The 24,262-nt window shown below is 29.1% G+C and overlaps 1 protein-coding gene across 1 annotated transcript; it reads left to right on the top strand.

Annotated features, from left to right (window-relative positions):
* Positions 1-289: 289 nt before the first annotated feature.
* Positions 290-11,110, top strand: LOC116766537 (ras-related and estrogen-regulated growth inhibitor). The gene is made up of 7 exons (XM_032656426.2): positions 290-599; positions 1,038-1,218; positions 2,431-2,567; positions 2,714-2,872; positions 4,822-4,974; positions 8,213-8,357; positions 10,064-11,110. Exons 2-7 carry the CDS (start codon positions 1,089-1,091, stop codon positions 10,303-10,305), a joined length of 966 nt encoding a protein of 321 aa, XP_032512317.2. The 5' UTR covers positions 290-599; positions 1,038-1,088; the 3' UTR covers positions 10,306-11,110.
* The last annotated feature ends 13,152 nt before the right edge of the window (positions 11,111-24,262 follow it).

The following is a 24,262-nucleotide window of genomic DNA, read 5'->3' as shown; positions in this document are numbered from 1 at the left end:
GTTTTGTGTAGGTATGTATAGGTGGTAGGTTTTCCATTGGTTCGCAGTGGAGCGTGCTGTACCGCTGTCATACCACGAAACCACCTGAAAAGGCGAAGAGATGAAAATGTGAGAAAGGTCCTAGAACATAAATTCGCTTATAATAAAAACGGATTTTATTTTTTTGTCCGTAAAATTGTCAGCATTATCTTGTTACAAGAGAAATTATATTTAAATAAAATACTGTCAATTCATTGTTTGATAGATTTTATTTAGTTTGAAATAATTTCTTCTTATATGTATTATAAAATTTAATTAAGTGTATGTATTATTAATAAATAGTTAAACTAGACATAAACAATAGCGATATTCGTTGCTTCGGATCCCTTACTATGAGATCTCATTCGATATTGCATATAATTTACATATAATTGTGGTTAAGTCATTAGTTGATTGCCGAGGGCATGTCGGGAACCGCAGTATCTGAGCGAGCGTCTAGCGAGTAACTCGCTACTGAATCGGCTTACGCACAGAAATGAATACGTAAATTTCATAATATAGATGTGAATGAAAACTAAAATATATTGAAGACATGTTCGGATGCAAGTTTCTTCGGTTTTGTAAGTTACAGATTATTTTTTTCATAAATACGTTAATGTTTTTTTTTTTAATTAAATCTCCATTTAAATGTAAAGCATCAATGATCAACGTTGACGCTATTTTACGAAATCGGAATCTGTGTATCAAACTTATCTTGGGCTTCCAAATAAACATAAATAAGATTTATATCTGTTATAAAGTCTTCAAAAATACTATTTTTGTAAAAATAAATGTTAAACGAAATTTAAACTTCAAAGCAGATGGAAAGTTTTACGTATGTTTATAATGAATGTGTTAAATCTAACAGTGGTTTGTATAATAGAAATAGATATATCATAATTTATGTTCAAGAGCTGAATTACGAATTCAAATAAAACGAAATAAAAAATGTAATTATTATTTACGATCTTTTGTCTATAAATTGTATGGTTTCTCAGTGATATTAATTGTTTTTTCAGTACAACATTAAAACTTGTTAAAGGGTCTAACAGAATTAATTAACTTACTTGATGGTCGCCGTCGTAACAATGAACCCAACTACGATTTCTCCGAAATCATCCTTAGCTAAACTTGTCCTCTATCCTAAGCCGAAACCCTTTAAAGTAATGGTCTTGGGACAGTCAGGAGTCGGAAAATCTGGTAAGAAAACTTATAGTTGCGTCACTTTGTACATCTCTAATACAAGCTTTACCTTCGTGTACATCATATGATTATTAAATTTATATTTAATACAGTTATTATTTGTCTCAATATTTTTTTTTCATACTCTTTAGTTTATGACATCAAATTTATTTACAGCTAAGTTATATTGCTAAAGATTTATTGATATAGTATTTAATTTCATTAAGGATATTATCTAATACAGATGAGATAAACTAAGCCTTTGTTTTCAAATTGCTTCAAACAGTTATTTTTTAGAATTAAGTTTATTGTGCGAATTGTAATAGAAGCGCTTATACTTATATTATTATACTAAGCACAGTTCAAACTTTGAGGAATATTAATCAAATATTCTGTTAAACGCTCGTAGGAATTTCATCTAACATATATTAACATTTTATCTACAAAATTTCAAGCATCTGAAATATTTCTGAACTCGCGAATTTTCACGAGAGCTTGATATTTTTTTTACACAAGCTATTTTATCTGTAATCCGAAGTTCAGAGCGCCCTTGGATTAGATAAGAACTATAAAAATGTTTATCCTTCGCACCTTATATATCTAGAACGTTTGTAGAAGAAATATATATACATATATATCTTCTAAGAATATTTATATAGATTATTTATAATACTACGTGTTTCCCGTGGCTCCGCACTCTCTATCGAGAATTTAGAATCAAATTATATACGCCTTAAATGTACATATATGTGTATATCGCCTTTATAATAGAGATGCATCATTAAAAAGTTTTATAAAAATCCATAAGTAGTTATTATAAGAAAAAATTAAACAGACATACATACATACGTCTTTTCCAAATATTATTAACAGGATTTAACCTTACACTCTTATTTACTTTCTATATGTAGGAAGCAGCGTTTTTATTGCGAGTATACAATTTAATAGCCATATAATTTTATGACGCGACGTATTACGAATACGATTTGCTCGAACGAAAATGTAAAACACTAATAAATGTTTCAATGGAAACGCTGAACCAATAAGATGAGTATTGGCTTTGATATTCGTTACTTGTATGTAAAACTAACATCCGCCATCGCGTCCTCCTGAACGCTGTTCATCACACCAAGAAGTTATTAAATTATATATTTAAAAAAAAACCTCTTCATACCTAAAAACGTAACAAACAGACAGATTAGTAATATGTTTATAATATTTGTTTTACAGCTCTGGTAGTTAGATTCATAACTCGACGCTTCATTGGCGAATATGATCCCAATTTAGAAAAGATCTATAACTTTCAAACCGTCATAGATAACGAGACAGTATATTTCGAAATACTAGATTCAGCCGGCGATCCTTATGTGAGTGATAATATTTTCTAAATTTCTTATCATTATTTATATATGAAATTATATTTTTATTATCAAAATAACGACTAATACATTTTTCTAGAATCAATCTGTGTTTTCCTGATAACAGTTTCAGGTAATAGGTTTCTTGTTTTCAGGAAAGTGAATACGCCAATTTAGAGACGAACATACGTTGGGCTGAGGCGTTTATATTAATGTATTCGGTGACGGACAAGTGCTCGTTTGACGAGTGCCATCGTTTGAAATTTCTCATCAATTACAATAAGAGACGACGTCGATTGGCTTCCTCCATGAAGGTGAGTTTGTCATTATAAGAAATTAGTGGTGGCTAAGAATATCCAAATATTACATGAATCGCCTTCAGTACGATGATATAAAGCGTTATGGAAAACTGGTAATACTTAATTAACGTAATTAGAAATAAAAAATTGAAAATCTTAGTCAAAATAATATTTTATCGTATATACATAAATTAAATTTTAATTATCTCCAACCAATTATCAGATATCGCACTGATGTTATTAATAATAATATATTTAGAAACAAATATAAAATATAAAAATAATTTTCTACGACAATTTGTTTGAAGGTATTTCGTTTCAAATGGTGTTAGGTATCTGTTTGCACGCAAAAGTAGCACTTATTTGCTACCAGTTCACTTGTTAATGTGATATAAAACAATCATTAAGTTACATTGATTTAATATTTTATTCGTAATTTTAAGAAGTAGCTTATTGATGAAAAAAATCTGGTACAATATAAAAAATCTTAAGTAAAACCCATCTTTCGTAAAATGTCATATTTTACGGTCTGAATCGAACCACATTCTCTCAATCCCTCTGTTTATTATAGAAGTTGTTTTAGAAAATAATCCATTCAATTAATAGTTTAGTTTAACCGTCCAAGTTTCTGCTGTTACTAGCAACTGAGGACATACAATATTGTTCAAGCTGAGATACTTTCTCAACCTTCCCTAACAAGTTTCAAATTTCAGTCGTTAACAAGAAATAATTTTTAACAAGGTTCATTTCTTTGATGGTAGCAAATAACTTCTTATTTATTTCTGTTTCCGATTTTATGCATTCTAGGATATTGTAAACCGTTTTAATATTTTTTTTTATATTTTGCTTCCAAGAAATGACGCTGATATATGTGATTTATTATATCTATAACCATCACACATTATACAATGATATAAGATTTTGACTAGCTAAAGACGCTGTATAGGAACAATGTCCACCAATGAAAAAAAATGTAAACTAATGAGAAATATATGTATGTCCACCAATGAAAAAAATATGTCCAATATTTAAGCCAATAATGATCTTTATATCAAATTAAATTTTATTACACAACAAAATTATATCACGTAAATAAACAATCACAATTGATAATTTAACTAATGTCTTTGTAATAGACCAGACCAGTTGTATATGGAGTTTGAAAATTTTTGGACCAAAAAAGATGGAATTATTGTATTGATGCTATTTTCATACGTCTCGACAAATCGGGTAGTTTAAAAGAAGCACAACGAATATGCATAGGTTTGGGCATTATAATTTGACTATTTAGTTTTAACTGAAAATTTATTGAGATCTAAGTCTTTCGCGAAGTCTTTAAATAAAACTACATACGAGACATCTCGTCCGCCCGTGATCAGGGTTACTGAAAAGTAACCGGATCGTCGGGATTATATAGTTTAAAATAATAAAAACTCGCGTAGTAAATCCGAAAAGGTATTAGTTTTATGAAAATTTATTGTGCAATTTAATAGATTTTATATTCTTTTTATTGAGTAACCGAGTTATATTCATAATACTAATGTATTTACTTATCACGAAAAGTGACTACTGAAGAAACTGAAGCAAAAATATATGTAATGGAGAACATTTAAAATTAAAATTTGTCAGAAATATAAGCTACTGAAGATATTATAATGTTTTTTCTACTTCCTAATAAGTAATACTATGAACAATTTTCTGAGTTACTTATTGTTTTGATACTATCCAAAAATTTGACCTACAGACATCAATCATCATGAAAATTATCTGAACAACTTATATTTTATTAAATGTAAGAAAAATAATGTATTTACATATTTAAATAAAACATGAATATTCAAATATTCACTATAAAATAATAAAATGCCTAAAATTATACAACACGGGCAGTTATCGACGCCAAACTTTTAAAACGTTTCGGGATTTCGGATAACGCTCTGATAAGGAAAGCTATGTAATTTCAGGATAGCATACCCGAAACCCCTGTAGTGTTTGTTGGTAACAAGGTGGATCAACTGGGGGACCGCATGGTTAGCACAGAGGAAGGGCAGCGTCGGAGCAAAGAAATAGGATGCGTTTGTTTCCACGAGATTTCTGTCAGGGAGAGTATTGACCAGGTGAGGATTAATCACGTTTTATTGATTAAATATATTCAGTAGATATGTGGCTCAATCAAGCAACTTTGTTTTTCACTCGCTTTGACGCTAACACAGCTTTTCTTGGACGTCGCCGAGTTCAGTAACAACGTGGGTTCACTTCCGTGTATTCAATTTTATATAAAAGTTGTATGCTTTTTTATTCATCTCCTTTGAGTGTGTAGTTAGTTCGTATAGTTCATAATTGGTGGAAGTGAAATAAATAATAATAAATGAGGTATTTCTAAAATGTTGCCTAACGCTATTAGGATCACGATAACGCTTTAGTAAAGCTACCGCGTTGTGAAATGATAAAACACTCATGATATCTTTATCAAAATTAAAAAAAACAAAAAAAATGCAATTTTTTTTGTATTCATTTTTTTTCTTCTTACTTTTAAATATGCGAAAAGATGTTTCTTTAAAAGACCAATACATATTATTCTAAAGCGCCTGCAAATAATTATATGCAATTAAAAAATAAATTTCATTGAAGGCGATGCATTCATAAAAACTTTACTTTTCTCCATTTTTATCTAATTAAGAAAGTAAGTCACCAATAAACTAAAAATCTCATATACAATGTTGTATACGAAAGTCAAGGAGATTCTATTGAGAAAATATTTTAAAATTATAAGATAAAATAAAATACGAGTGTAATATAATATAATTCTAAATATATTGTGTTGTGTTGAAAAATTTATGTTTTGAAAAAATAAGCATTAGATTTCTAGGTGATAGCAGTCGTAAATAACTGTGTCATTTTTATTTATATTTTCATATTGACCTTAACAAAACCACTAGTAGTTGTTCCTGACTCTATCTGAGAAATGGATAATATTTTACAGACACAGAAATCAAACCTGTTTGTAATTGTTATGTACATACATATGTAATTAGGTTTTATCACTCTTATGTATAAACATAGTTTATTGTGTTAATCTATATGTAATTTTTCAAAGGTTACGACACAAAGTAACCGAAATATATTATCTTCTTGAAAAAAGTCTTTTAGAACAATAATACTTAAAAGAAAATTTAAAAAATTTGTAAAAAAAATATAAAATAGTTATTAAAAGAAATACTTTAAAATTTTCACATCAGTTTGAAATTGGAATAAAGTTGGAATAATTTATTCCAGGTAGTTGTTAAATAATGATATATATCATTAGCTAAATAAATGTTATATTCGAAACATTATTTCTATGCATATTTTTTTCTATTAAAATTGACCTCAACACCCACACTATATGCCATTGAAAAAGACATTTACAAAGAATCAATTTCTTATAGCAGCTAACAAGTTTTTAGGGTACTTTACCTGGCTAATAGAAAATTAGACAGGGCAGCATATAATTAACATCATAGTAATATCATGGAATTCCATCATTAAAATTAAAATACTTTAAAAACTATGTAAAAATAATTTTCATCTACTCCTAACGACCATGGTCAACTGAAGAAGAGAAATATTTACAGGGCAAAGCTGTTGTAAACACGTAATATTAACCTTTTGATGATATAGTTTGTAACTAATTTTAAATATTTTACATGTAACTTTTCGTTTAATTCCTAAATCGTTGCGAGTTTTAATCCAAAATGATTTATAACCATCGTGATCATACGCGAGGGTAATTTGCGTGCAATAAATCACTAGTAACTGTTCTCTAAGACGCGCCCAGAAACCACGGCGACATACAATGCCCTGATAATAGAATTAAAACAAAATTTCCTTTTCATTCGCCTTATTCACGTAAAGAATAAAAAAGCACAAAATCATTAAAATATATTAATTCCTTGATCTCATCGTTACGAGAGATATTTAGGTTGGATAAAATAAAGATTGCGTAATTTAATTCTAAGGTTTTATATTGAGATGAGACAATTTCCACGCGTCAGGTTTGGCGTAGCGAGATTTCGTTTGGTCCTAACAGTGGTAATTTCCTTCCATAGTAAATTGCTATTCGTAAAATGACATTTGCTTTTGGCAGATAATAAATTAATAATAACAACTTTATATAGTTACATAGAATCTGTTACGTTAAGTAATGAATAAGGGAACTATTGAGTAATTATTTGAAGGTAAGAAAACATTACTACTGAGGAATAAATATGTTATTTTACGCTGTAATTTTATCGTAATCAAATAGATTTAATAATAAATTTATGTTAACTATTAAGAAGGTAGCAAAAAATTAAAAACAGAGAGGAAACTCTTTGGTGTGCTTGAAATTAAATTTGGCTAGAATTAACAACATGCATTATGAATAAAGGGAGGAAAAACGAGAATCGTAAACTTGTAGCCACAACACTAAAAAGTTTTTACGGTTTGCGATTTGAAGTTATCAGAAATACCAACTGGCAATTGCGACCCTAGTCGATATAAGGAGGTCACAGTTTTCTTACAACAAAGTTAAGTTCTTTACTTCATAGTTTCTTAACGAACAGAAAAAAACGATTTTTCTGTGGGATAACCTCAGATTGCAAAATGAAGATTTTTTTTTATTATGGTAGCTATCGTCTTTATTTTTCGATTAAAATACTGTATAAAGTATTATTAAACTCGATTTTCCTGAAAAAAAAATTAAAAGCTAGATAACAAAATATGCAAAATTTGCACCAGATTATATTTGTACATTAGTATAAATTTTCACGAAAATGTCATTGGTAAATAGTTTTATTTTTCAGAGTCACAGACATCGTTACATTAATACAAACCTTTTTGATCATGATATAAGAACAATAAGTTAAAATAAAGTGACAAAATTAAAATTAAAAATAACGTTTGAGTCTCTATGAGGCTTTCAAAAAACGTTTTTATAAGGTATGAATACGTGTCACTACTCTTATGAAGTAACAAATGGTTGCATTATTAATGTAAATTTACATATATTTTTTTAATCAGCGTTAATCGCCCGTAAGACAAGGGCCCCTTAAACCTACATCTGGGTCGCAAGTCCCAGGCACTGTTAAAGCTCCTCTCCATGCTACGCGATGATCCCGGCACGAGCTCAATGACTCTATGAAAAGCCGAAGAGTTTTGTCTCTCTAAAAACATTAACGTAACATCATCTCATGAGGCATACAATTTTATAAAAATTAAAATTGACTTTAACATTTCTTTATGTGTTTCTAAACAAAACTTATGTAGACTCTGTCATGTTTTGTTATGATTGAAATTTTTTTATCTGTTTCTAAACAACGTATTTTTTTTTATGAGGTATGGAATGTTTTCCGCGACGCTCGTCGTTTCTGGCGTGTCGGCAGCAAGTGGTCCCGGAGAGACGAGGTCCACGCTGCTTTAGCACGACCACTGGCACGCGCCTGCTCAGACACCTGTGAGACAAACCTAAGTACACCACTATGTGAGTAATTTACATTTAGTATTTATATTACATATCCATGTGTACCGAGTAATATTAACATCAATTATTCAAATCACAACTACGATATAAATGCAATAAGTTACAAAAGTAAAAGCAGCCTTTTGATTTATAATAGTCTGCAGTGAGATACTGAGAGCAATTGCAATTCAAATACTGTGATATTTTAAATAAACACGTGTCTGATAAAGTCATGGACCCAAGAGTTCATGGAGAATAAATAAAAAAAAATAGTCGGCGGTGACAATTCTTTTCATATGGTACGACAGACACAAGCTCCCTTGCTCATTTAAAAACCAATCATTTTGTGTTAATGTTTAAATAAAACCTCATATATATTAATATTGATTAAGAATATTTTTCAAATAATTCGGTGCCAAGCCTGCTTACCGAAACTAAATGACTTAGTTGCGAATATATTTTTAATTTTTGTTCTTTTAAAGTCTGTATGATAAAAATTCAATAAAAATAAAAACTTTTTTTTTATGATTTAAATAAGTGTTTGTATTTCAACTTATAACCTAATTTTAAATATCAGTACTGAGCTACACGTTTCAAGTTTGTAAACAGTGGGGCAGGTGTTGTAGAAACGTACAAAAATAATGAAATAACTAGCTACTTTAGTCTTAAGTTGCAGAGACTAATTCTTTAAATATTACTCTACCATGCGATAGCTCAAACGGTAAAGCTATTTGAACACAATATACCAAAAGTTGAAAGTTCAAATCGAAACCGTGTCGACGAATTTTTCATGCTAAATTTTCTATTGTAATTGTGATATTTTTTTTAATAAAAACGTTGACGACAGCTTTATTATAGGAAATAAAGGATACCGTTTACTAGACCAAAATGCTTTCAGAAATTTCTAATTTCAATATGTTAGAGGACAAACTGTTTGGGTTACGAAATATATTGCATGTAACGCGTCATTAAACATTCTTGGGTTAAGGTTTTGGGATTCGTATAATATGTGTCACTTACTTCGTCCTAATATTGTAAATAAATGCTTGAAGTTTAAATTAATATTTTTATAACATTTCAAATTAAGATTTTCGTTCTTCCTCTAAAAAACCGTCAGTTTAATCATCGGAAAATCTTGTTATTCCTTACGTAAATCAAATGTATGGAAGTTATAATTTAATTTTAATGTCCCCAAAAATGAAAATGATGATGAATATGAAAAGGTTAATATATTCCGTAAGTCTATTTTTCAAAGATAATTAAATATTTCGATTTACTTGTACTTATTCTGTTTGAAATATAATATTTTAGGCAAAATTAGTTTCAATTTACTGTCTTAATACGAATTATCTCAAGCTATGCTCTATACAGACTTGTACTGGATAATTTTTTTAATAAAACATGTTACTGGTTGATATTTTTCTCTAGTTTCAGTGCAAAGAATAAGTTTATTTACATATCTACATGAAATATTTGTACCTGGTATGAGACATGTTTCTGTGTGCAAAACATTGTTGAATTTCATCGATCCAGTTTAGATTTGTTTTGTTTCAATCAAACTTAAGAAACTTAAGTCAGGCAACATGAAATAGGTGTTATTAATTATAAAGTTTGATTATAGGGAGCCACTTAATCAAATCAAAATGGATAAGCCAATTTTTTTATAAGACACAGAGACGTTATATAAACAGAGGGAGAGACGGTAAAACTTTTAATGATTTTCATAGGCATGCGTTTTACGGAGATGGATTTAGAGGGGGGAGCGGAAGCGTGTTTGGTTCGAAGTGACTCCACTTCATCATCCGGTCAGTCGGAGAGCATGGATGAGTTCCGCGGTCGAGCTAGCACGGACTCTCGTCTCCCACCGAGACCAGAGCGACAAAGACATCCACCGCCAGCCAGACCCTTACCCCCACCGGTGCGACGTATGAGCGTCGCCATGAGAGGAAACAATAACAGCACGTATTAAATATAAATAATGACGAAAATGTTTATTCCTTTAGATATAATAGTTGAACAAAACAACATACTTATACTCTCATACGAAATTATGACTGAAGGGGGTAGTTTACATTCGAAAACCGAACTATGATGATTCGATTTTCGAATTAATTTTATATTTTTTTTTTATTTTGTGTAATTTTAGTTGTATTTTTTTTATTTCATCGAATTTATTTTAAATATACTACACAAAATAAAAAAAAAATCGTTTTTAGTCATAGATAAGGATGTACAAGATATATATTGGTCTAGTCTTGTTAAGATTATATCCTTTAAATTTTATACATTTAACATGTAGGTACGTAATGAGGTTAAAATTAAATACTTCTCCCTGACAGCATTTAACGACTATTACTCTGTAGTGCCTACGGTAGCTAAAATAATGTGAAAATGTGTCAATCTTAATATAAAGAAAAAAACATTTAAAATATAATTTCATTAAGCTAAAAGTAGATGTTTCGTTACCATTAGTAATTAATTATTATACATTGATATAAGAATTTACCATAGAGCTTCATAGAAATTGTAACAAGATCTCAGTAGCTTAAACATTATGATATCAAAGTTTTTGTACGCTAAACCTTTAATTACCTACTTTTAATGATAAATTCAATTTCAACATAATTTTATATTTACGTATAAAGATTTTAGATCATGCTTTAATGTGAAACGTCGTATGCAAAATGTAATCTACTCTACATACAATTGTAACAAACTAATAAAACTAACGTCACATTCAAAATTTATTTTCAATAAACAAGTAGTAAAGGAAATTGTTATATTAATTGTACCGATTATAACTGATTGGACTATAATAATGAGATCTGAGATACTTTCGCTGGTATTCATTAAAATAAAACTAGTATTTTTCGGATTTACCACACGTATTTTATTATTTCAAACATCTACATACTGCCGACGTTTCGGTTGCTTTTAAGCAACTGCGATCACGGACAGACGAGATGTGAATGTCTGTCTGTTGGTCCTGTTATTTGTCATCTACCGCCAACGATTTCTTAATTTTCTGTCGCACCGCTCTTGATGCTTATATTTTACTATAATATTTTAGCTATAAGTTAATTTTCATTTCGAAATATTAAGTTGAGATCTGTCATTGATATATAGGAATGGATTTTAAATAAATCTTGAAATTGTGTAATTTTGAATTATAAAATTATCTATAATTAATATAAATGTATTATATATAATATTTATATTAATTTATTACAGCTGTTTAGAAATTATTACGATGGTACCTGCTTGCTTGTTAATAATATTGTTATAATATAATGGAATACAAAGAAATAAAGATGTCTGAATAGTATATTTTGTTCATTATTTTCATATTTTGTATCTCACTGAAGCATGAAATCCATACCCTTTACGATTTTGGAAATGCGATGGAATTTATTTGCTCATGCCATTCAGTACGATGTTATACTAAATGAAGATAATTGAAGTGTACATTTTCTATGTACAATAGCACGCATTTAATTAACGCGGTGAAGACAATTTGATAATTTTCTTTTATAAATTTTGAGATGAAAAGAATTTATACGATGATTTATATATAGACCGTCGATCCCGCTCGTGTTTAGAAAGTCTATATGTATCTATCGTTCATGATACGCTTGGCTGTACATCATCTTTCAGATTTCTTCTGGCCTCTTATAAAGTCTGTATAAACAAACACACACGAGACTTCTCCACTTCTAGACAATGTAACTATACGGTTAGCGTTTTCGATATCGTTTTCGTTTTTTCATTTTAAACGATCAATATTGGGACTCGACGTTAATATTTTCTAAAATACGATTATCGTTTGAGCATCCACATTTCCTGTAATATTCCTACAAAACTCTTAAACTCACCTCAACTTATACAGACTTGATCGGATCATTATCGATGAAAAACGTATTCATAATTAAAAACTAAATTTATTTTATTGCGTTTGCTGTAAGCTGGCAATGAATAAGAACAATTTTATAATCACATTAACACGACACTAAATATATTTAGTGTTATAGAAACGTTAATCTGGTAACTAACTATATGGGCAAACCGTAGTGACCTATTGATTTATATAATAAAATCTAAATTTATATGAATTCTCTATATTTTATTATCATCGTTATCAAGCATTACATAAACTAACGATCAGCATTCAGTTTCTATGCGATTTTTATATCATTCCTAATGAAACGATTGAATTGCATTATATGTAAAGTTATTATACGTTTGATATATGAAATAAAATAAATACAAATATATATGTTTACAGAAAATTACTAAGTTATATATTCTGTTATTATATTAATTGAACGCTATTCAGTATTAGTGAGAATTGTTTTAGAAATTTTATAATTTATCATCTGTCACTGGAGTTCTTGTCATCTCATACTGTGTATTATAATATTATGTAACATTTCCAATGATTTTTAAAACCTTAAATTAACCCAAAGGTTGACACTCGATCATTCTCACACTCGTTATTGTGGAATATAGAATCTTTCATATAAGATCTACCCAGACACAATTACTCAGACGAAGCAATTATTACTTTACCTTATTGTTATATCCTTTTTTGTAAAAATATAGTTTAAATTTTAACAGATAATTTATATATAAGCTTAGATATTAACAAATATCACAAATATCGGAAAATAAGAAGACTAAGGTGAAATAATATCGCAATTTCTTACTTGCTTGTTAATAAGTACCAGGTTCATCAGTTAACCGATTCCTAGAATTAAGTTTGCATTCGAAAGTTTTTTTTAATTTTTAAAATTTTATCTTATAAATTTATTTATACAAAATCGTTCATCAATTTAATTTATGTTGCAATGGCCCTGCACCAGCACGGTGAATCCATGGAATGCTCAGAAATTTCGTCTCTTAATTATTAATTATAATTTTATTATTCAGTACTGTTGGTTATCCAGTGAACAAAAAGATCATATTTAGATTGATGTCAGATATTATTCTTATACCTTTCAAACAACCTTTTGAAGGATACATCAAATGATCTCAAAAGGAAAATTTACTGCATTGAATTGGTTTTAATACAAATAATTTTATAGTTAACATAAATCAAAGACATTCTCTCAATTGCTTTTACGATTTCAAGAGCCCGCTCCACCTTTTATAAGCCGCGTTTGATATTAAATTTAATATTAGCCTGTTAAGGTTGTAAATTTTGAGAAATGAATATTTTCAGGTTGAGTAAAATCCAGCACACCAGACAAATTTTTCCATATGACTGATGTTTGATCGATAGAAATATCCTCATGATTTCGACATTGGAAGATTTTCTGAACTCGTGGAATAACATCGTTGAATAACATCAATTTAAATTTCAGTAAAAAGTAATCTGTGACGTGTACCAGTGGAAAACTTGCGATCTTGCATCGGTCAAAAGGCAAGCCACGTGTATAGATTAATTTTATCACAATTAGTGGTTTATTTATTTACAATTTGATCACACATTTCTTCCTGACCCGTTACACTTGATATTGAAGGTTAGATCATTAGTTATGCAAAGAGAATCAAAGTTAGGACTATACCTACCTACAGATATTCGTAACGAATCATATCAGATTATTTTCACAACAATCTGAATTAAATATATTAATATTAAAGTACTTAAACTTTAAGTATCTAAGAATAACTATCAAGAATACGGACAAGCCAGTCATGAAAGTATTCTTGTTATAAATATGCATTGCATAACAAAGGTCGCATAATCTAATCACTTCTAGAACCTATTCTCTTCATCTATTCGATAATCAATACGTTTCTTATACGTTACATTAAAGATTACAAAATTTTTAATACCAGCTTCTTATCCACTCCCAAATCTTAAAATTGTAATAATTTACTACAAATAAGGTCAAAATTTGTGTATAACATACGAAATATATCAATAATACCGAAAATGAAATCTAACGAAGAAGTAAACGAGATAATTTGATTACAAAGGGAAAATTTGATCAATATAAAATTATATTTTAAATGTTAATAAAAAGGCATGTTCCAGCAAGAAATATATCTGTGAGAGATAGCTCTTGAAGGGGATGGCATTAAATTCGGGGTCACATTTAATAAGCGGAAGATTTTAATTATAACTATAATCTCTGAGTTTCGAGATTGAGATATTTTTTGAACACTGAAGCTTCTACTAATACTCGGAAATATTTCTTTACGGTAAAAAATTATAAATAAAAGAATTTAAAAATAAAAACTATAATAGATCGCAAATTATTAGTGATAATAATTAAGAAGTATTGTTTTATTATTTGTTCTTCTTCCTATAGCTTTTCATTTCCACTCTATCCCCGTATTATTAGGAAATAAAAAATATGATCACTGTTGATTAAAGACCAAAAACAACAAACCAAAATATATTTTATTTTGAAGCCCTAATTCTCTATTCTGTTCAGAAAAGTTATATTGTTTAAATCCATGTCTCGTACCTTTTGTTGTACCTCACTAACTAATGTTATTCAAATAAACTCAAATAAATCATAGAATATTTTGAAATAGCTTTCTTGAAGTAAAATATTTACACATCTTGTCTTCAACTAGAAAATATAAAACGATAAAATTTTAAAGAAACTCTTTCATTTATTAATATTATCAATTTTTTAAAACAAAATTGTTTTTTTTTAAGTGAACATTATTTAGTACATTTATAAATAACCAAATCGCAAAACATAAGACAATGATTGATCTATTCGTCTGATGAATAACAGTTTTTTGTTCAAACAACAATATTATTATAATTTTTTATATGTCCATTATAATTTAATTTTTAATTAATGGTGAATAATGGAATATTTTTTTTATAAAAATCCATTTAATTTCTCACAACATAATTAACCTCATACTTCTTGGACGCATTCTTTAATGTGGTATACTTAATAGGATGAATAATATTTGAGTCAATGCTTTATATGTATAGATCACTGTACGTCACTTGCGTAATAAATCAAATTATCAAGGATGTGGCTATTGTAGAGTCCGGATATCATAGCTATCCTTATGCAGTTGACGCTCAAACCGCAACGTCTACTGGAATGTCTATTTTAAAAAACATCCCAAGAGACAAATATAACTAAACCTAACATATATCATTCGACATATTCAAATCATCTCATTACTTATTTTGCAAAAAAAAAAACTTTTTTTAACGAAAACTATCAACATAGAGTAACATCATGGGATTCTTTGAAGACCGTTGGAGTCAAATGAGGCCCGTCCACGTTCGACTTAAAATCTATTTCATACGAGTATACATATTTTTTTTTGTTTTGAACATAACCAAAAACAATGCCAGACAAATAAGATTAAAAATGTTCTTCGACATTAGATTATTATATTTCAACATTTTAATTTTTTTTTGCATGCCATCAACAAAAAGCAAAAACAAGAAAAACATTTTCCTCGTACGTAATAATGATCACTCGCTACCAGCTAACCAGTTCCTGGTATTAATAGCTAATTCTACATGTAGCAACTTCTGTTTGTTTACAAGACGCACGTGATGTTCTCATGACCGCAGGATTAGCAATCAAAACAGGATCTCAGCGAAACCAGGTCGCCGAGTCTAAGCCGCGGCAGTCTATGGTCTATTTATAACCTATTCGTTTACACTCAATCCTACATCCCTACGCTACTGCAATTGCACTTATTGACGCTATGCAACTGCGTATTGCTCAATGGGACACACAATATTCATTGTGCTTCAACTAAATTACTACACGTGTTGGCTATTTATTTTGTTAGTATATAGGTGACAGTGCACTGACTCTAGCAAGCTGTATCATTAACTGAATGTTGACATAATACACTGTACTCTATTGTTGTGTGAATAGATGATCCTTCAATAATGAATTAATAACAGATTTACATGCATGCGAACAATCGTAATGTGCTAAACAGTCTTTTTTATGTATAAAACTTTGTGTAAAACAATGTATTCAATAAAATTTCGTGTTTTATCCTTTAGATACTTTTAATTATTAATTATTTTAATTTATTACAAAACGAACCTCATTTGTTGGTCAAACATAATTTTGACCAACAAATAACACCTCGTCTGCCCGTGATCACGGTTGCTGCAAAGTAACCGAAACGTCGGGATTATGTAGTTTTTAAATAATAAAATCCGCGTAGTAAATCCGAATAATACTAGTTTCATTTAAATGAATACTCGCGAAAATCTTAGATCTCATTAATTTAAGATATTTTATTATTTTAAATTAAAAAATATCTTTGATTTAACCATAGGACATTGAATCTAAAAATAATGAAATTATACTAAACAAGGCCTTACAATGGATCAATTCCGACTATACTTTTCAAATACTTTGTATAATAAAGATAGAGCGATAATTATAAGGGCTTGGAAAACAATTAATTTGATATTTAAAATTATTATAATTTATTTAAAAGAATCTATCAAAATTCACTAAACAAATAATTGATTTTTATACGTTAAAAAAGCCCTACACCGAGAAAAATATTAAATTAGTTTGTGTATTCCAAATAGAAAACGTATAACTTTTAAAAATTATTACAATTATTATTGATTGTCTTATAAATATCCTGCTGAGAACAAGAGCCATAGAAAAAAAAGGTACCATTATCATAGTGAGGACTTTTTTTTTTATAAATCATAAAGGATTAAAAAAAATTGCTTAATTAGTATGAAGACGCAAACGTCAGAATACTCGCAAGGATTATACCAATAAGTATTGTATAAGCAATTTTAATATGTGAAATTAAGCTAGTTTTAAAAAACTGGCATAATATGAAGGGATTGTTTAAGATTTTTGCTCATATTATCTCTGATTATTAGCCTTTTAAACAGAGAAACGAAATACTATTACAGTTGAACATTATCTAAAAGCGTCTTTAAATGAAAAGTGCAAATTTTTTAAACGTAACAGATAATTAAGATTTATTTAAATCAAGCTAATTAAACGTATGATAATGAGATCAAAGACTTTCGCGTGCATTCATTTAAATGAAACTAATATTTTTCGGATTACTACGAGTATTTTATAACTTTGGTCACGGTCGCTGCAAAGTAACCGAAACGTAGCGTAGGGGGTATTTTTTTTTAAATAATAAAATACGCGTAGTAATCCGAAAAATAAATTGTGCGAAATATACGTTGTTAAATCCACACTTTCAAGTTTTTCATGTAATAGAGAATATTGACATATTAGGTAACAATGAGATAATATCGAATATACATGGAAGCAATAAAATCAATCAAGCTTTTAATTTAAGAGAAGTTGAAGGGAAAATCAATATTCTATTTTACTTCGGTTAACTTTATTTCTTTTGCAATATTTCTCTTGTTCTATATATCTCGTTGTGTATGTAAATATTACTTGAGATTTACCACGTGATTACACAGATTATACAGACAAAAAAACATAATAACACAAGCTATCCTGGATAAGACGAAAATATTCATCGAATAAAAACAGAACACAATTTTTCTCCACAGATAACAAACGTACCTAGACATTATCTTCGCTCATAACAGACTTCTTAATCGCCAGCCATAAAACTCAGAATAGCTCGTAAGTGCAACCATATTATAAGCTAACATTTACAAATACTAAATCCAACTATTAGTTCATTCATTACTAAGCTTTTCAATATGGAATTAAGTAAACTTTTATCAGTAATTTTACTTGATAATTATAGGCGAAACATGAATGCAGGCAAATTTTAGTTATGTTAAATGCTAATAGCAACTATTATTTTCCGCCCAAAAGAGCCGGCTTCAAAGATCAATAAAATATAAAAAAAACATGCTGTATCACTATTAAAATTTCATATGAAAATCAATAAAAAGTTATTATTCTTCCAACCTAAAATATTAATGAGAACATGAGAAACATTTCTCTAAACAGGAAAAGGAAATGAATGGTGTTATTATTAATACAAACTCAAGTAGTCAAATAATGATAGAACAAAAAACAATTCGTCTGTCTGTTATAAACTTCGCAACATTCCCACTATTGAGGGTACAGGGCTGACACATGAGTAATGACTGTTTTATTGGCAGTTGGAGCCGCTGCCCACAGTTGCATACGCTGTGTTATTGTAAAGGCGACAGTTATTTCATAAATATACTATATGGTATACGAGTCAAAACAACGTTAAAACCATCATTACCCTTTAAATGTGTGAAATATGAAGATTAAAGTTTTGAATTACTTAAGTCTTAAAGCATATAATAAAATCTTAAAGATTTAATACATCGAATTAGTTTCTACCTTTCCGTCTGTGTACTATAATTTATAATATTATATAATATACTTCAAATGACCATGTAAAATCGATAATTAAACACAGGTGTCACGGAACACGAAATGGCCACAGACGCAATCAAAATAATGAGATAATAAAGCGTAAGGAAAGGAGACGGAGTGCAGTCATAACATTGTAAATGTAAACTTTACGAGAGACGAACAAAACGCGGGCGGCCGTGGGACTTATAAACTTAGCAATTTATATATACTGTACTACCATTAAACTTAGACACCAGATATTAACATCTGAAGTGCAGCCTTCGATAATAAAAATACCTTTACCGGGAATAGGTAAAAGCGAGCCATAAAGCCTTTACACACGAACGGTCATCTCAATGGAGTCGTCTCGGAAAGAGCTTTTCTAAATGCGTTATCTATAAAACTTGGAGTAAATATTCATCTTATTGCTATTCGCAGATTTCTATTAAAACTGAGCGTAATTCTATAGTCTATACTTAATGGTAAGCGGTCGTCCCTCTTAAGATGTCTTTTCCAGGGAATACATTAAACTTCCCATAATGATAATACCATAGAACTTTTTCAATAAATTACTATACTTAATAGAGCTGAAACGAATTAAATAAAAATATCTTACTGTGAACGAACTTTACATGAAAATTTATATGATAAAAATTGAACACAGAAATTTTACCCGATTGAGAGTAGCAATGCAATAAAGATAGGTGTATAATTTGTACAACATACGAAAATAATTTAGGTCAAAATAAATACCTGACACTAACTAGGAGTGATAGTCATAGCAGAAATAAACGTGGCACTTTAGATAAGCTAAAAAGGAAGAGACGAAGCCACGATCTTGATGTGCGCCAGGTCAAAGGGCAACCACTAAAAGCTATTTCTATCACTTAGATGCAGCAAATGAGTTATTGTTTGTAATAACTTAATAACAGAACAAAACAAATGATTGGCCTTGTCATGCTCTAGATTACAAACATAAATCACAGGCGAAGAAGTTTAGAAATGTTCCTCTAAATAGATACTGTTCCAGTTTTCTACTAAAATAGGGCATAGCTTAGACTAATTGAAGTATTCTCTTATCAGAATGAAGGTTGTCTGCATTTTGCTTCTGAAGATAAATTCGTCTCTATCTATCTTTCTTATTTCAATTCTCTATACATATTCATGTATAATATAAAATATTAGGAAACTGGTTTTTTCGTACAAACATTTACATGTATTTGTATATTATGTATAAGTTTTTTTTGATACACGTAAAGTGGCGCCAACTACAACTGATAACATACTTCGCTAATATTAATTGACTTTACTTCGTTAACTTTACAATTGACGAATTGACAGACTGATAAGTGGAATGGACATTGTTGCCGTCAGAATGTTTAAAAATAGAAAATGTGAGAAAGGATTAATAAGAGTATAAGTAGGCACTTAACTTTTTTGTTAAAATTCGAGTATAGGACTTAAAAAACTGCAACCATTGCAAAATACATATAAAAAAAATTATCGTAAAGCTTTCAAACACATCGTAACAAAGATTGTTTTTAATAAATGGCATATTATTTTAAGTTAAAATACGTGGATTTCATTTTTAACATCAAAATATCAAATAACCATTGCAACTCTATCATTTATCACATACAACAAAAAAAGATTTAATAACTTCTGCAAAGGTTTTCCCTTGAATAAAAATTTATTTAATATTAAAATCCTCTGAACATTCCTTGTCTTTTAGCGATTATACTAATACGCTTGAGGTGTGTCGAGTAATCTTAGGCCTAAAAATGCCTTACATTTTTTTGGAGAAAAGCTGATAGTCTTAAACCGCTGTACGGATAGTAACCAAACGGCAAACATAGCTAAGAACCAACACAAGGGAGGTGATTTTCAAATGAAAAATCGAAATCGGTCAATCCGTTTGGGAGTTACAATGTCACAGATACCAGACACACACAAACACACAGAAACACACATCGACTTCAAACTTATTACAGCCCTCTCGATGTCTCGGGGATTAAAAGCATATTATTTTAAATCAGAATGACACAAAAAAACTTGTGTGAAAATCATTTTGGAATCGAAAAATAGAAATGTCTGACTCCAACTGTATCATTAGCAATACGTTAAAAAATATACATTAAAAACAAATTTACCATTTTTTTATATTAAAAGCAATAATGTAACAAAATTGACGTCATAAGGGCAGATGTAGTCTTTCTTAGACTTGTCAATGCTTATAAAAATATTTTATTACATTGAACCAAACATATAAGTCGCCTTGTATAGATTGAACCAATTTACTTGTGGAGTTTTTATACATATATATACATTTGATGAATTTAATTCGTACTTATGCAAAGCCAAAAAAAAAACCAATGTATCGTATAGTTCATATCTACAGCTATCATCACTATTCATTTGATATACTGCGCCACTTATTTAATGCTTAACATTCCTCAATAAATATAACCATTGATTTTATTGATACTTTAAAATAAAGTACTAATAACATAACACAAAACCGCATCAAAGAAATTTTATAGAAACTACTGATCTCCTTATCCTGAACGTCTCCATGGAAGAAGTTTTTACATGTGATGGACAAAGCTGGTTATATATCTAACCTTTGGGACAATTCTAAGCCACCAGGTGTCCGTTCCACCAGCAATCCCAATTAATGCTTAGTATCAGCACTCTAGGTAGAGAATATATATATTAAGGTTTAATTAAGAGACAGTTAATATGGATATAGCATCGATGACTATTGTTTAGTATAAGTTTTAGTTCCAAGAAAACTTTTGTTTATTTAAAGTACTCCGGTTGTCATTAACGTAATTAGAAACAAAATAAGTTTAAATTTAAAAATACTATGTGAATGAAGAAATGGACAATAGTACGTTGATATTTGGTTTGATATTAGTATTCCGTGCCTAAAAACCTAAATGTAAACACAAAAATTATTGTTAAAGGGCTTTCAGTTCCCTACTTTATAGCAAAAAGAAGTTACAGCAAATAATGGTTGGATTTTCTATAAAAGTGACAGTTGTTTTACATTGTACGAGTATGTGTGTTTTTAAAAAATTATATGTATGTATGTGTGAATTCGAACAAAATTTATTTATTGCAGTTTAAAATTAAAGTTAGAAGTAAGGAAGACATTTTTAATTTCTACTAGCTTTCGTCAACCACTTTGAAATCGGATTTAGAGATTCATAATCTAGTACTCAAAACTGTTGTGGTATTGAAGTGACAGGAACAAAAAATATCTGTGTCACGTGAGTTTATGCAAAATATACTTTTTATTGTTTGTTCTAACCGAAAATACCTTAAAGTAAATTGGGGAAAAAATTATAGCCTATATGTTATTGCAATGTCTTATCCTTATTAGTATAACGTTTCATAAAAAAATACTCAATAGATTTTGCATGAAAGGAATAAGCGTATAAATATAAACAGCTATCCAAGGCGATAGTATTGCATCGTCGTCCAAAAACCGCTCTATAAATTTTATGAAATCGTATATTATCTTGCTTACAACATTAACTAATAATTCGATGTGTCAACAAAAAATAAAGGATTTATCTAGACTATACGTAAGTAAAAACATCATTACAATCTGTTAAAAACACGCAGACCATAATATTTGTTTACAAAAACGAAAAAAGATCAATGTAATGACAGTTGTTCATTAAAGTTCAACCCCATTAAAAATTAATCAATACCTTAACATTCAAATAAATACAATTACTTAGAGGTCTCCGTAATTTACCTATACAATAGCGATAATCAATAATAATGTATTATAAACACTTAATTAATATGTTTACGTGTGTACACAGCTTAATTCATATACACATGTACATGTATATGATATTTACGTTTTCGTTAATATTTCTAAAGATAAAACTCGTGTCACACTAACACTATAATTAAAACCCTTCATCAATAATTGTCATGTGCCTGTAAATAGTACGCCTATAAATGAGGTTTACGTGTTATTACAATGTTATTGCTATTTATAACCCGAGTCAGTGACTTGTAGCAGTCGTCTGGTAGACAGTTACTGTCAGTGAACCACGGTATATTCCACCCCTTATTGTTAACTTCGTAACAGATACGTAAGTTTGTGTATATGTAGAGCGCATAACGATTTTCACATACAGAAACTTTGTTCAAAATTGTCATGTATAAGATTTTTAAATAAATGATTCAAAAGAAAAAAACATATTTCGATACAAGCAGACAAAACGACACAGGCCTTATTGATTATGCTTTCTGCTACTAATTTTATTAAACCTAACATATTTCCGACACGCTTTCATTGCGGTGTTTACGTTATAAAATTTCTTAATCTGAAATTTTTAGTTACCTGTAAAAAAAAAAATTTTTTTTTTTTTAAATTTACCTTCAAATTCTATAATTCCATAAGCCACTCTGTGTGTATGATTTGGTAGGAAAAAAAATTTTTGAATGTGAAATGTTTGCTCATCAATCTGACAGTACATTTTTTAAATCGTTTATACACCGATACGAGTAATACTTGTACTAACAGGACAGAATTAATGGGAAATTTAATAAGAAAATATATGTAAAGTTCACGACATTGGTTTATCTTTTTTCTTTGGGAGTCACTGTTTAAATACACACACAAACACATAGACTTTTTTGGTTTCATAGTTGTAATATAAATGTTTCTATTAAGAAAAGTTAAGCGAGTTTTATTAAGCATTATATAAAATTGACAAACGTATCAGATAAATGTTTACACCTTTATCTTGCATAATGTAACAGCGAATTAAAGAAGATACTATTTTTAACGGAAACTGATGCAAATTGTCCAACGAAACTCGTTAACGGCAATCCAAGAATATTAAATTGAAGATTTCCTCGACCACCGGTGATAATAATCTGGATGGTAAGGCTTTTGCGTTGTCTGTCGGCTATTCCTTACTATATAAAGATTTAAATAAATTGCACTTTATTATATCACTTTAAACAAACGTCACCGGACTAAAAATTATCTGTTAACTATGATTAACACGTCCCAAATAATTTTAAAACTTCAATGTAATTTAAAGTTTATATTGAAATTCTTCAAAAAATCAAGGTGAACGTATTCAATGCAATAATGTGTTTTATATATTGTTATATATATATATTATATGTTTTGAAAACACGACCTACGTTACTCTGATTGCTATAAAAATAATACTACTATTTATATTAATATGAAAATTAAACGGTTATGTACCCACTAACGATATAAATTTTTTGTCTTACCAAGTTTATATGTAGGCTATACGAAATAATACTAAATAAACGTAGTCGTTTATCCTAATTAAGTCCTAAAAAAACATCTAGTTAAATTATTATAGCATGATGATATGTAATGATTAATCTTCTTATTTCAATATAATGATGTTGTAACTGACTATAAACAACTCACGCTATAGATGTTGTTGAATAAAAATGCAAACATACATAATTTTGTATACTTTATTTTATACCTACATCTATGTATTGAGTGAATCGCAATTAATATTATACCATCTTTAATTTTACTTAAGTAAGTGTAATTTAAACTTTCACAGCATTAGAACTTTCTAGACGACAATT

The sequence above is a fragment of the Danaus plexippus genome, chromosome 15 (genome assembly GCF_018135715.1).
Source record: "Danaus plexippus chromosome 15, MEX_DaPlex, whole genome shotgun sequence".
In the NCBI taxonomy this organism is placed as follows: Eukaryota; Metazoa; Arthropoda; class Insecta; order Lepidoptera; family Nymphalidae; genus Danaus; species Danaus plexippus.
Note: the sequence above shows the minus strand (reverse complement) of the source record. Positions and strands in the feature narration are given on the sequence as shown.

Coding starts and splice junctions, on each gene's coding strand:
- LOC116766537 (XM_032656426.2), top strand. CDS start 1,089: ATGGTCGCCGTCGTAACAATGAACCCAACTACGATTTCTCCGAAATCA. Junction 1,219..2,430: donor GTCAGGAGTCGGAAAATCTG/GTAAGAAAACTT, acceptor TTTGTTTTACAG/CTCTGGTAGTTAGATTCATA. Junction 8,358..10,063: donor AAACCTAAGTACACCACTAT/GTGAGTAATTTA, acceptor TGATTTTCATAG/GCATGCGTTTTACGGAGATG.